The sequence below is a fragment of the Notamacropus eugenii genome, chromosome 6 (genome assembly GCF_028372415.1).
Source record: "Notamacropus eugenii isolate mMacEug1 chromosome 6, mMacEug1.pri_v2, whole genome shotgun sequence".
In the NCBI taxonomy this organism is placed as follows: domain Eukaryota; kingdom Metazoa; phylum Chordata; class Mammalia; order Diprotodontia; family Macropodidae; genus Notamacropus; species Notamacropus eugenii.
This window is the reverse complement of record NC_092877.1, coordinates 44348154-44360534: the sequence shown is the minus strand read 5'-3', so window position 1 is coordinate 44360534 and position 12381 is coordinate 44348154. Positions and strand designations below refer to the sequence as shown.

The window sequence follows — 12381 nt, the reverse complement described above, 5'->3', positions numbered from 1 at the left end:
TACCCTTTCTTGTAAGTGATGGTGTCAACATTGTAGGAATGAAATTTTGACATTGTGCTTTCTCTAACTACAGTTATGTGACTATGTTTCTCCTTACACTTTTAATATCTTCTAAAATATGTGACACTGAGCCTTGTCTGCCTTAGATGTTTCCCATCTCACCCATTCTAACTTTGTCATCCCTTCTGGCTAGAATCCAAAAAAAAGATGGTGGATACTGAGTATGTTGCTATATTCAGTAAGGGGATGGGAGGCTTTAAGTGCAGTCATCCTGTTAATTCACTCTGAAAGGCATATGGCACAGCTTGTGGTTTCCAGGGCATTGGAGGGGCTTATCTAGTCATTTGCCTTGGGGTTTGGGCTAGCTTCCTATAACAGGCATATTCAACAGGAAATTTGTCATCCTACGTCTTTGTAGGTCAAAACAATTAGCAGGAATTCCCAGAATTAGCTCCACATTGAGATTAGGTCATAATGATAGAAAATTTGGATTTTTGTAACTCAACCTAGCCATTTCTTATTGGACTATTCCTTCCCAAAAGCTAGTTTTTGGTTTTAATTAGGATTTGTCACCTTTACTAAATGCAGGGGATGCACACATCAGTCTTTCTACTCTGTGGTCATCATAGTCCTTGCTTCTCGTTTCTCTCTCCTAGAGACTCTTGCATTTGTTTTACTCAATGATGAGCAAAGCTGTTCCAGTTGGGGTAGGAGTAAGGGTGGGAGTGACAGGAGCAGGGACAATGTTGTGGGACACAAACTTAAACATCTGTTATTTATGTTGCGATCATAGCTGACCAGATAATTTTGTTTCTGAAAAAATTGGCTGAGGAAACATTATTTTTCAATTCAAGGAAAGAGGAACTTAGAAACTCCACCCACCTTCCCCCTTGAAGCCAGTTTGGTTGGATATCATTGGGGCTTAAGACAATGTTGATACTCAATATGATAACCCTAGAGTCTGCTTTCTGCCTTTTTGGTATTAACATTCCCACCAAAGCAAAGCTTTAACCAACAGATCGAATACATGTTCTGATGATCAACTAGAACCATTCTTGATAACTTGCAATATTTATCTGCACTGCCATCATAGAGCTGAATGAAACAATACCAACAAACTGAGCTCAAATAGTGCTGCTTGGGAGCATAGATGGTACAGAACCATCAAGGCCTAGAGGAAAACTCTGGTTTGGAAGAATGAATGGAATATTCTTGATCTCTTTGAGGCATTTGCCACCGAGGACCACCTCTTCCTGAGTCTGTCTCCTCCCTCAGTTTCTGTGGCACTGTTTTCTTTTGGTTATTTTTCATCTTTGTTGACTATTCCTTCTCGGGCTCCTTTGTCCTTCCTACTCTATGTGAGATTATTTCAAGGCTCTGTCTTAGACCTTCATTTTTCTCTACATTCTCTTAGTGATCTCACCTCAACAAGTTCAACTATTATCTATATAATCATGGCCCCAGATCTGCGTATCCAGACCTATTTCCTCACTAAATCTCAAGTCGAACACCAACAATTGCTTATTGGACATTCCAAATGGGTATCTCAACCAACAAATTTAAAACAGAACTCAATTTTCTCCCCCAGTCCTTCTTTTATCAAAACTGCCTTATTTCTGATGAAAGCAATACTATATTCTAGTTATCCAGGTTTGTGACCTCAGAGTTAGCCTCATCTCTTCTTTTTCTCACTGCTCCCTTTCCCACTCATAGCATTCAACCAACCTGCCAAGTCTTATCATTTTCACCTTTTCAATATCTCCTGAATCATCCCTCTTCTCTCTATTCACACCACAACCACCCTCTACCAAGTTCTCATCAATCTTACCTGAACTATTGCAATAGCCTCCTAATTCCTCTCCCTGCTTCTGGTTGTTCCTCTCTGTTATCTATATTCCTAAAGAGCATGTCACTCCCTGCCCAAGGAGCTCTGGTGACTGTTTTGGCCTTCTCTTGCCTCTAAGATAAAATACAAACTTTTTCTTTGGCATTTAAAATGCTTGACTATCGGATTTCTTTCAAGGCTGAAGGCACGTTACATTACTTCACAAACTATTACATTCAAACCAATATTCCTACTGTCCCCCACATTCCATCATCTCCTTTCCTTGTGCCTTTTCAGAGCCTGTCCCTTGTTTCTGGAATGCACTCCATCTTTCCCTCAGTCTTAGGAAATCCCTAGCTCTTTTCAAAGCTTAGCCAAAGTAGCATCTCCTAATGAGGACTTTCTTAATTTCCGACCCTGAGTGCCACTCCCAATTACTGTCTTTATTTTATATTAGTTGTGTTCATGTTGTTTGCTGAAGTAGGATGTAGACTGCACCTAGCATGAGGCCTGGCATCAGTAGGTGTTTAATAAATGCTTGTTGAATGAGTTGAATGAAAGCATCTAAAGAAGTTTGGTGACTTACTTGATGTCTATGGAGAGACTGGTCTTTACTTCAGCTCCCCACTCAGTATCCCTCTTTCTCAGCTTGACCCCAGAGTCAAATAATAATTGATGGTCCTTTGTCTTAATTTTGCATGAATTTTCTTAGAGACAGGCTTTATTTAGAGAACATTGCTGGTTCTTCTTCCATTACCAAGACCCTCTGTTTGACCTCTTTCCCTGGGCTTTCTCATTGGTCCTTCTGGAAAGGTACCTTTGAAGATATACTAAGAGCATAGGCATGTTTGTTTTCATTTATGATGGGGGTCCTGCAGATCAGAGATTTCTTCTCCTGGTTTTGAAGTTTGTGAAATGTCTTGTTTTATCCTACCTGTTTTGTAGGTGGCCCTGGGATCCTAGGAAACAACCCTGGTTGGCAGGTCAGACTTGCTTGCAGGAGAACCCTGCCCTTGAATGAGCCAGGGAACAAATACTGAGGGCTACCCTGTCCTCAGACCTGTGCTTATGCTATCTCTGACCACAGCGAACCTAAAGGGAGGAGGCAGGTGTGTGTGTGTGTGTGTGTGTGTGTGTGACTTAAAGAACAAACACAATCTCATCCCACTTGGTTTTGTGTCTGACTGAAGTGCCCACCTCTCCATTGGGTACCTAATTTGTGGTATCATTTGTATAGGAAACTCTTGATGAGGGAATTCTCTCAGCTCATGCGGATGACACCTTCTCTGCCACTCATAAACAGTTGTCTAGGGACTGGAAGAGCTAATGTGACTGACCCAGGGTCACCCAGCCAGCGTGTGTGTCAGAGGTAAGGCTTGAATCTTAACTTCAAAACTTGATTTCTGTCCACTAGACCTTTCCACCTTCTTCTTGTCCTTCATGAGGAGTCAAATAGTTTACTTTGGAGTCTAGAGAAGGGACAAAGCTCCTCTTTGTTCTAAGTCCTTTCACCTTCAGGTCCCTCCTTGAGACAGTAGGGTACAGTGCAATGAGCTAGGCAGGAGTCAGGGGAAACCTGGCTTCCAATTCTGTCTCTAGCATCATTCTGTAACCCTGGACAAAGCACATAAACTCTCTGATCTGTAGTTTCCTCATCTATAATATGTTGATAATAAAAATAATACCTCCTCATGGGGTGATTGTGAGAATTAAAAGTTTTTTGTGCTTAAAGTGCTTTGCAAGCCTTAAAACAGATCCTTGACAGGAAGTTGTATCTAAACTGAGAGAGCACTACGTGGAGGCAGGATGACCATGGACAGGTCACTTAAGGTTTAGGAGCCTCCATTTGAAAAATGGGGATAGAAGCTCTTGTAGTAACTACCTTATGAACATATTGTGAGGAGCAGTTGGGATATTGTATGGTAAAGTATTTTGTAAACCTTTCCCTTTTCTGTCCAGACTTGCGGTTTCATAGGCATTGGCAATTCCTGGTATAGAATCTCCCTGGATACAACTTGTCCCTACTAGCTTGTGAGACAGTTACCTAGAAGCACCAGGTGGTTGAATAATTTGCTTTTGGTCTCACAGTCAGCCTGGATCACCTTAAAATATAATGTAATGACTAATGTGGAAATCTGTTAAGCATGATTGTTCATGTATAACCTATATCAGATTGTTTGCTCTCTTGGAGAGGAGAGAGGGGAGGGAAAAGAGAGGAAAAAATTTGAAACTCAAAGTCTTATAAAAAAATTAATGTCGAAAACTATCTTTGCATGTAATTGGAAAAAATAAAATACTATTTACATTAAAAAAATGAAATATAATGTACCCCAGGAAATGGGGAATTAAACTATACCAGCTCACCTCTTTAATAGTTTTTTGATATAAATACTTTTTCTAATATCCACAGAAAAGTCTGGATGCAGGAACACTGACTCTTGCACAAACTACAAAATGAACCTTTCTTTTAACTTAGGGATTGAGAAATATCATGTCATTAAATCAATTACAAGAACATGACCAAAGAGCAGGCCTCCATCTCTCCCAGGAGGACTAACCTACCTTGGTTGGTTTAGAGTCAAACAGATTAGCTTTATCAAATCCTTTTGGTGTTTCTTGAAGGCTCCTAATCTACCAGGCTCCAAGAGCTCTGAGCTCAGTGCATGATTAATTTTCACTGCTCTTCATCAGCTCTGATTTTCATGTATGTTTTATATGTGCCTGGCACATAGTAGGCACTTAATACTTGATTGATTGATTGATGGTTTTATAGGTTCAAAGTAGACAGGATTTGGAAATTCCTCTGGTTCAAGTGCCCCAAAGACACTTTGGCTATTGATACCTACTCCCTAGGTTTGTATGGTGGGAATGTGCATGATTCAGACTATCCTTGTCCTCTGAAATGCAAATTCCATTGGGAAGGTGTCAGGTTGTCAAGTCTGGTGTTTCAGAAAAACTCCTCTTTGAGTCACTATTACTATCAAATTCTAGATATCTCCAGACTTTGAATGTAATTTTTCTCTTCTTCCTCCAAGTGGCTACCACCACCTGTGACTCTGTCCCTAGTCATAGACGTCAACAGCCACCCTGGACATGCCTGCTTGGTTTGCTTCAAAGAAAGGATTCAGGGGGTGGCTGTAGCTATTACGCTTGAGGATGCAGGGAATGTGACCAATACATAATCAGTGAAAGTTTAAAAAATAGACACAGAGAGAAGGTAATATAGTAGATAGTTTATTAAATTTCCTCTGGGCTCATTGTCTGATTTCCTTTAGGGCCAGCCTGATTTCTTCCTAAATGGCATGACTTAGACCCTGTAGTAGCTGGCTAATATTCTGCCACCAGCGTTTCGGTGCACACTAGCCCTTCTTACTTTGGTCCTAAGCATTGGTGTGTGGTATATCATGTCTGAACGGGGTGGAGGTGGTGGGAAGGGGCAAGCCTTTAGTTGGGAAGCACAAGTCTCCTTCCTCATGGGCAGAGCCCCGGGTTCTCTGTGGTATCCTGGTGAGGGAAAGGTAATTAAATCAAAAGGGAGGTTTGATCCTGATGGAAAGCAGTGAAGCAGGCAAGGGGACCACACCATCGATCTCTACACCTTGTTATTTTAGCTCCTGGCTATTTTTAAGCTGTGATTGGACAAGTGAAGCATGAAGCCCAACTTTGAAACCACTTCTCTCATGCAATGTGACCTTTATAAGGATTGCCTAAGGCATTTATTACAAATGTTGGGACCTTCACTCAGTAGTATAGCTCTTTAAATATTTATAACATCTCTCCCTTTCTCTCTCTCTCTCTCCCTCTCTCCTTTCCTCTCCTCATTCTTTTTCTCTCCCTCTCTTCTCCTTATTCTTTTCCTTTCCTCATTTGTCTCCCCTCCTCTCCTCTCCTCTCCTCTCCTCTCCTCTCCTCATTCTTCCTCTCTCCTTGAAGGTGTGCTCATCTGAAGATGTCTTTCCTTAGAGAGTCAGGGCACCAGCCACATTGTCACAGTGGATAAAGGGAAGTTTTCTGGGCCTGTGGGACCTTAGACCCCTGGCAGCGCTAAGGGCTTTGCTTTGTCCATCTGCTTTGTCAGAAGCCTGGGTGATATTTGAGTGTCTGGCTGAATAGCAACATCCGACACTAATTTATGATGTCGCAGGTGAAAGCCCTTGGACTTAACTCTTTTCTAGGCATTTCCTTTACCTAGGTGCTGAAGATGTGATGTTTGTGTTAAAAAGAAAAAGAGGAGTATTGTCTGCAACACCAAGGGGGGAGGGTGTAGTCTAGGGTGTTGCACATGGAAATGGACCAGAAGGCACTCAAAACAGCAGGCTGGACTCACATTTCCTTTACTTGGGGGAGAAGTTGTAGGATTTAACAATCTGCCCCTCCCCTCCCCTACCCCCAAAGTCCAATTTTAACCTGCACTGTCAATGAATGGGTTTTGGCAGGTGGGGAGGCCAATAAGGGGACTATGTACTTGTCCCTTGAAGTGGGGTATGGGTGCTTGGCTTCCCTGCACATTCACTAAGCTCTGCCCTGTCTGGTGTGGGATCTCCTGGAGCCTTCCTGACAGGAGTGAAGTCACTAACTCATGGGAAGGTCCAGTCTAAAAGGAGAGATACACCAATTGCCTACTTGGCATCTTTATTTATTTTTCATGTTCTCTCATTCTGTGGGGATGCTGGAGTGGTATTTCTATTGATTTTGTAGGATAGCTGCTAAACCCTGCAGATGTACAACATTCTGCTGTTCAACACCAACCCTGGGAACAGTGAGTATGGATTAACTGGGGGGTGGGGGAAGAGGTGGAACATAGCTGGTGCTGGCACTTTCTTCTCTCTCTCATCCAATCTTGATTCTTGGTCACACAGCAAGTCTTCTCCCATGGCATATGTGGCTTTCGGCTGTGTCAAGAAGGTAGGCAGGTTCACTGGCCCCTTGGTGCTCATCAAACCTGGTCTTGGGAGAAGACTTGTTATTGCTGAGGTTACATCTGAGCATTTGGTTGGTGGGGCTATTGGGATGGGGTTGGAATGGGAAAGCAGCTTAAGACAGCTGTAATCCAATGGGCTGAGCTCATCACTTGGCCTGGGCAGTTCTCCCCTCCATTACTATCGTTTCTGTACAGGAAAGGAAAGAAAAAGAAAAGATCAGAAGTCTGCGTGGTATGGACCACACACATAACACAGCTCATTTCTTTATTCTCAAGGCATTCTGGATGGAACCCAGTTGTCTAAAAGGCTCTTGGGTCTCACCTGACAGATTTTTGGCCTTTATTTGAATTTAATTGATTCTCTCTGGCTCTGATGATTGATTACTTTCAGGTGACATGAATCAGACAGCAATTGTCACAAAGAAGGAAAGTCATATACCTTGTGCAGAGTATAGAAGTGACAAAAGATTCCTGGGACTATTCATATACATGGCTAATATTTTAAAAAGTAGCAGATGCTTTGAAATTATAACATGAGCAAAACAGAACTGCTTTTGTGATTAAGAGATGAAAGAGGTACATGGAAGAAGGAAAAGAGTTAAATAGCAATGATTAAATGATTGAATATGACACATGCTTAGTATAGTGGAAGGAGCACTGACTTTTGAGTAAGAGGACCTGGGTTCAGATTCTCCTATTACCTACCTCCCCCAATATATTCTACCTGTGTGACTCTGAGACACATGTAACTTCTCTGACTTCAGTTTTCTCATCTGTAAAATTATGGGGTTGGAATAGATGGGCACCAAGGGATTCCAACCATAGATCTAGTATTCTATACTTCTAGGCCTTTAGTCTTTCAATGCTGCACCACACAGAAATAAGTCTTCTGGAAAACCAAAATGATTTCACAGGTCCCATTTACTATCTTCTTTGAGAAGTAAATGAGATAGGTGCTATATTATCTTTGGACTAGATCTGTCACTTCATCATTATGTATAGGAATCTTGCAGGAAAGAAACAAACTCCCTTTACCAGCACAGATTGTCATCTTCTCAAGCAAATTACTGTCGTGAGTTGCCTGAGGTCTTTGTGAGGTTAAGTGACATGTCCAGGGTCACAGGGACAGAATATGTCCAAGGCAGGACTTGGGACCTGGATTTTCCTGGTTCAGATGCTGGCTCTGTATCCATCACCCAGAATCACAGAATCTCAACATCTGAGAGTTAAAAGAGATTTCAGCATCCACCTGGTCCAACTCCTACACAAAAGCAATCCTCACTGCATCGTACACAACAGTGGTCATTCAGTCATTGCTTAAAGACACCCAAGGAAGATTATCCCATCTCATTACTAGAAGGCTCACTTCATGGTTGAATAGCTCTGATTTTAGGGAGTTTTTCCTAATCTTTCAAGCTTAAATTTCTCTTTTTTTTTTACAACTTCCACGCACTGCTCCTGGTTCTGCCCTCTAGGGCCAATAAAGAACAAATCTGCTTCAAAGAGTGGAAGATCGTTATAAAGTCACCATAAAGCTTTTCCTCTCTGGCCAAGTCTGCCCAGTTCCTTCAACTGACCTTCATTTGCCCTGAGTTCAAGGTCCTTCATTATACTGGTTGCTTTCCTCTGGATGTTTTAGCTCAGGAGAGAAGAACCTGTGACCTTGAGGCCACATGTGGCCTTCCAGGTCCTCAAGTGTGGCTGTTGATGGAATTTGGATTTTGTTCAAGGACCTAGAAGCCACAGGTTCCCCACCCCTGCTCTTGCTTATCAAAGTTCTCCTTAAACTGTGCACTCAGAACAAAAGACAGTACTCAGGGTGATTTCTGATGATGACCAAGTAAGGTGGAATTTTCTCCTCGCTATTCCTGGAAGCTATGTCTTCCTGCCTCTCCAGTCATTGTGATTGTCATTATTGCTGCCATCATCATCATCATCACCACCACCACCACCACCACCACCACCACCACCACCACCACCACCACCATCATCACCATCATCACCATCATCACCATCATCACCATCATCACCATTATCATCATTACCTAGCTATGATATGCATTGAGCTAGGAGCTGCTACTTGGTCTTTATCCTGGTGTATCATATTCCAGCCTTCGATTCCATCTCAAAGCCATTTTATCCAGTGATGTTGAGGATAAAGTTCAATATTTGAATATTTTTCTCTTTGATTAAATTAGAATGCCACTGGGTGAGTGACAGTTGATTGCCTCCTAAAATATTGAAAGTGGTCAGTTCAGATGAGTCCAGGCTTGGAACAGTTTTGTGGAATATGGTCCTAGTTCCTATACTGAAGGGCAGTTATGGGGGAGGAGAAGTGATGTCTATCAGTAGACCTTCTAGTTCAGTAGGAGATGCTCTAGCTAGCAGTACAAGGGTCAGTTCAAGGTGCACATGAAGGTGGACACAGAGACGCAGTGACTTGAAGGAGGATGCAATTTTAATGCCGTGGATTTAAAACCATAGATTTAAGGGAGAGCTAGACCTGACAACTGAGAGTGGAGCTGAGAGCACTCTTGAAGGAGATAAAAGACATAGAAGCCCTGAAATATTAGTTGCATGTGTTTCCTTACTACCACAGCAACTCTCCATTTTTACTACTTTTCCCACGTGAGTATCTGTTGGAGAGTGTATTGTGGGTTTTTTTTTTTTTTGGGAGGGGGGTAGGGAGCAGGAATGAGTTCTTGCTTCTGTTCTATGCCATCTTAGAAAATTCTGTTGCTTTGAGCTAATTATATCTACTGGCTGAGTGTTAATGGGAAACATAGCAGTGAGAGGGACTATAGAATTTAAAAAAAATTTTATTTTTTGTGTGAGGCAATCAGGTTTAAATGACTTGCTAATAAGTGTCAAGTGTCTGAGATTAGATTTGCACTTCGGTCCTCCTGACTCCAGGGCTAGTGCTCAACACTGGGGATTACAGTTATAGGAGTTTAGAGACCCAAGTTTGTTTGTTGTTATTTAATCATTTTCAGTTGAGTCTGACTCTTTGTGATCCCTTTTGGGGTTTTTCTTGGCAGAGATATTAGAAAGATTTATCCTTTCCTTCTCCAACTCTTTTTGCATATGAGGAAACTGAGGCAAATAAGGTTAAGTGACCTGCCTTGCTAGTAAATTTCTGAGGTCAGATTTGAACTTGGAAAGATGAGTCTTCCTGATTCCAGCTCTTGTGCTTTTTGCACTATATTGCTACTAGCTACCTTTTAGAGACCCGAAGGATACTTTAGAACCTGTAAGTAGCTCAGAGGGAGCACTGCATTAAAAATGAACAAGATATGAATGATTTATAGCTGGACAGGGTTTTTATAGGCCAACAAGCCCATCTCCTTTTCTTTACAGATGACAAAACTAAAAAACCCATAGAGGTTAAGTGACTTGCCCAAGGTAACAGAGCCGGGCTTCAAGCTTAGGTGATCTGACTTCGAGTATAGAGTCCTTCCACTATATCATGTTCCCAGAGAGCATTTGGCTTGGGATCCTATGAGGATTTCTCTATAGGGGAATGAGGGAACAGTAATGACCTCTCATTTGAGAACTATGACTTAGTAAGCTGGCATCATGAGGATTTGCTTAGCAGTCTTTGTAGGGGATCTCTCACCCTTAGAGTCAGATGGACTCTCAGGTCAGCTTATACATGAGTCGCTTACACATGAACCTAGTATTCCTAAACCAAGGCTCTAGAAGCACTTTCAAGTATCTTCACCCTACTTTCCTCAGTATGTCCATTTTCCAGTGGAGAGACTGAGGCATAGAAAAGAAAGAGGCTTGGGGGGGGCGGTTTCCTCCCACCTTTTCCATCTATCCTGACAAGGTTTATCAACACAGGTGGAAGGGAGACCAGCAGCATGTTTTTAATAACTACAAAAGGCAAATACACAGTTTTTCTGAATTTAATTCCCCTTTTCCTTTCCATTAGCACAGAAAATAGATGGGACTCTATTCCTTTACATTTAAAAGAAAAACTTGTAAATTCTCCAGTCCCGCCTCTTCCAGCAAGCTTTCAGCAGCTGTTCCAGGCAGTACTCAGATTTTCCTCTAAAACCCTCAGGCACTTACTGTAGTTTGTGCTACTTATTGGCTCAGCGTATGCAATCTCCACTGAAGTGGATGCTCGGATGTCCATGCCTGTCTCCTGTGTGCTTTTAGGTGCGTGCCTAACTAGACTGTAAGCTTTGTGCTCTGGGGCACAAATGAGGACGTCCTACATAGTTTTGGATCATTCCTAGCACCTAGCATAAAATCTTGACTATACATAGTAAGTCTTCAGGAAATATTTGCTGATCTGCTGGCTGCTTAGATAAAAACTGCTTGTAGGACCTCTTACAAAAAGATGGAAATGTGGGGGTTGGGATTTCCAATTTCTTTTGGGTTATTTGCTCATGGCCAACCCATTGGGTTAATTAAATTCCTTTTACTCCTTTTGAAATGTGCCTTCCTCCTGCTTTGGCTGGGAATTGATTTCACCAGTGAGCCTTATGACTCGGTTGTGACAAATAACAGATACCAGCAGATGTGTTGCTGTAGAGAAGCATCCAGCATGAGGCATTCGTGTGTCAGGGAAGCCAGTGTGCACATACATAGCAAGAGCAAAAGGGAGGGAACTGATGCATCCCCAGCTTCCTTCCAAGGTATCTCTGCCTACACAAGGTCTTTTCTCATCTCACCAGTAGCTAGTGTTCTCTCCTTATTGAAAATACTCTTGCCTTTATTTCTACATATTTTCCGAATATGAGGACAAGGGACTTTCAGTTTTGCATTTGAATTCCTAGCTCTTAGCATGGTAACTGCCTAATTAATGTTTGTTAAGTTGAATGAATGAATGGCTGAGTCAACAAACATTGATTAAGTGTTTACTGTATGCCTCGGCATCGTGCGAGTTCTGGGGATTAAAAGACCGACCTGAAATCATTCTTGCCTTTAAGAATTTTACATTCTAGTAGATGACACTTTTACCCAGTCTGTGTGTACCAAACAACCATCTCCTCCGTGTACTCAGGAGTGGATTAGGCTTTCTTGATGAGTAGAAAGACAAGAGAAAATCTCGTTCCTGCCTATGCAAGGTTTACTGTATATTACCCGCCTGGGGAGACAGATCTAACCAATATGGGGAGCTGCTGGCTGGCTGGAACCTCCTTCACAAAATTCTACTGCAGAGGCTTGAGTTGAAATTTACCCTGATGGAAGGCATACCTTGAAAATACGTGCAAAGACACATCTAAATAGGCACAAAATACAGGTTCGATGGAGTAGCTTGTTCTGTTTAAGTCCATATTTGGCTGTTTCTTGGATGATCACATAACCTAGCCCATGCCAAGTCATGTAACAGAAATAAAACCAGAATAAATATCTCCCCAAATAAATATTCAGGCTATTTGGAGAGATCAGGAGCCTTGCCCTCTCCATGGGTCTTGTTTGATGACCAAGATTATGATCTGCTGTTAGCCTGCAATTCAATTCCATAAAGATGGAGATAGTGCCCAACCAGGCTTTGCCAACACATATAAAAGGATCATTAACCTCTGGGCTCCTGTCCTGGTGTTCCAGTACTGCTAAGCTCATACTGGGATGAAAATCGTTAGCAATAAAGATGCCTCAACAATGTCCTGCCCTGATGGAA

General features: G+C 42.1%; 1 protein-coding gene across 1 annotated transcript in view; it reads right to left on the bottom strand.

Moving 5' to 3' along the window:
• Nucleotides 1-5067: 5067 nt before the first annotated feature.
• Nucleotides 5068-12381, bottom strand: part of SYT9 (synaptotagmin 9) — a 215630-nt gene continuing 208316 nt past the window's right edge. The window contains exon 7 of the mRNA XM_072619715.1: nt 5068-6933. Coding sequence (XP_072475816.1) covers nt 6925-6933 — 9 coding nt within the window. The 3' untranslated portion in view covers nt 5068-6924. The remainder of the gene's footprint in view (nt 6934-12381) is intronic.